This window comes from Pygoscelis adeliae, unplaced genomic scaffold (genome assembly GCF_000699105.1).
Source record: "Pygoscelis adeliae isolate BGI_AS28 unplaced genomic scaffold, ASM69910v1 Scaffold689, whole genome shotgun sequence".
Classification (NCBI taxonomy): Eukaryota; Metazoa; Chordata; class Aves; order Sphenisciformes; family Spheniscidae; genus Pygoscelis; species Pygoscelis adeliae.
In genome coordinates, this window is record NW_008825440.1 from 52392 (window position 1) to 53357 (window position 966).

General features: G+C 66.1%; 1 protein-coding gene across 1 annotated transcript in view; it reads left to right on the forward strand.

The window, feature by feature from the left end:
• RNF123 (ring finger protein 123) overlaps positions 1 to 888 on the forward strand; it is a 51195-nt gene extending 50307 nt beyond the window's left edge. The window contains 3 exon segments of the mRNA XM_009331180.1: positions 73 to 215; positions 589 to 683; positions 799 to 888. Of these exon segments, the coding sequence (XP_009329455.1) occupies positions 73 to 215; positions 589 to 683; positions 799 to 888 (328 nt within the window).
• The last annotated feature ends 78 nt before the right edge of the window (positions 889 to 966 follow it).

Consider the following 966-nt stretch of genomic DNA (forward strand, 5'->3'; position numbering starts at 1 on the left):
AGGGGGGGCCGCTGGCTGGGGACGCGGGGTGGGTTGTACCTAAGGCAGAGGCCTGACTGTGTCCCTTTGCAGGGCTGAGCGTGCGACGGCGGTGCTGCTGGCAGCCCCCTGTTTCCAGCTGCGCTCCATCCAGTACCTGCTGGGCCACGCCGAGCCCTCGGCCCTGGCGGCTGCTGCCCCAGCCACAGACAAGCGCCATTTCTCCCTGCACACCTGTAAGTGTCGGCACTGCGCTGGGAACTGGGCTGCACTCACCACCTGGCCATGGCTGGGATGGGGGGGACAGGGCTGCTGGTGTCTGTGTCCCCTGCGACGTGTCCCAGCCCCCTTAGCCCTGGGGACCGGGGTGCAGGGCTCCCCCGCTGTCCCCCAGCAGTGGCACTTGGGATGGGGCTGTGTCCAGTGCCCACTTTTGGCAGCAGTTTTGTCCCCTTGCAGCACCCAATGTCCAGCTTGCTGTCCCCAGCACCAGGTTCCCTGTCCTGGCTGGTCCCTGAGGGCAGCTGCAGCCCCTCGTGCATCGCCCAGCAGCCTCGGGGCAGCCCAGGGGTCACATTCACCCCATGCATGCCTGGTTTGTCCCCACAGACACGGAGTACATCAGTGCCGAGGAGCTGGTGAAGGTGGACAAGATGCTGAGCCACCTGAGCGAGGAGTCCAAGCAGGCAGCTGCCACCACACTGGTGAGTCCCCCTAGCCTGATCTCGATGCTCAGCAGCAGCCCTGGCTCCCGGCATAGCTGCCCTGGGACACAGGGGTTTTGCTGCCACCGCTAACCACCTGGTGCCCCCCCCACAGCCCACCAGCGAGGAAGACCTGTGCCCCATCTGCTACGCACACCCCATCTCGGCCATCTTCAGACCCTGCTCCCATAAGTCATGCAAGTGAGTAGCTCGCATGCACGATCCCCACCAGGGCGACTGCCAGCCCCTGCCCCCCCCCTGCTGTGCAGGGGGGAGCTCACAC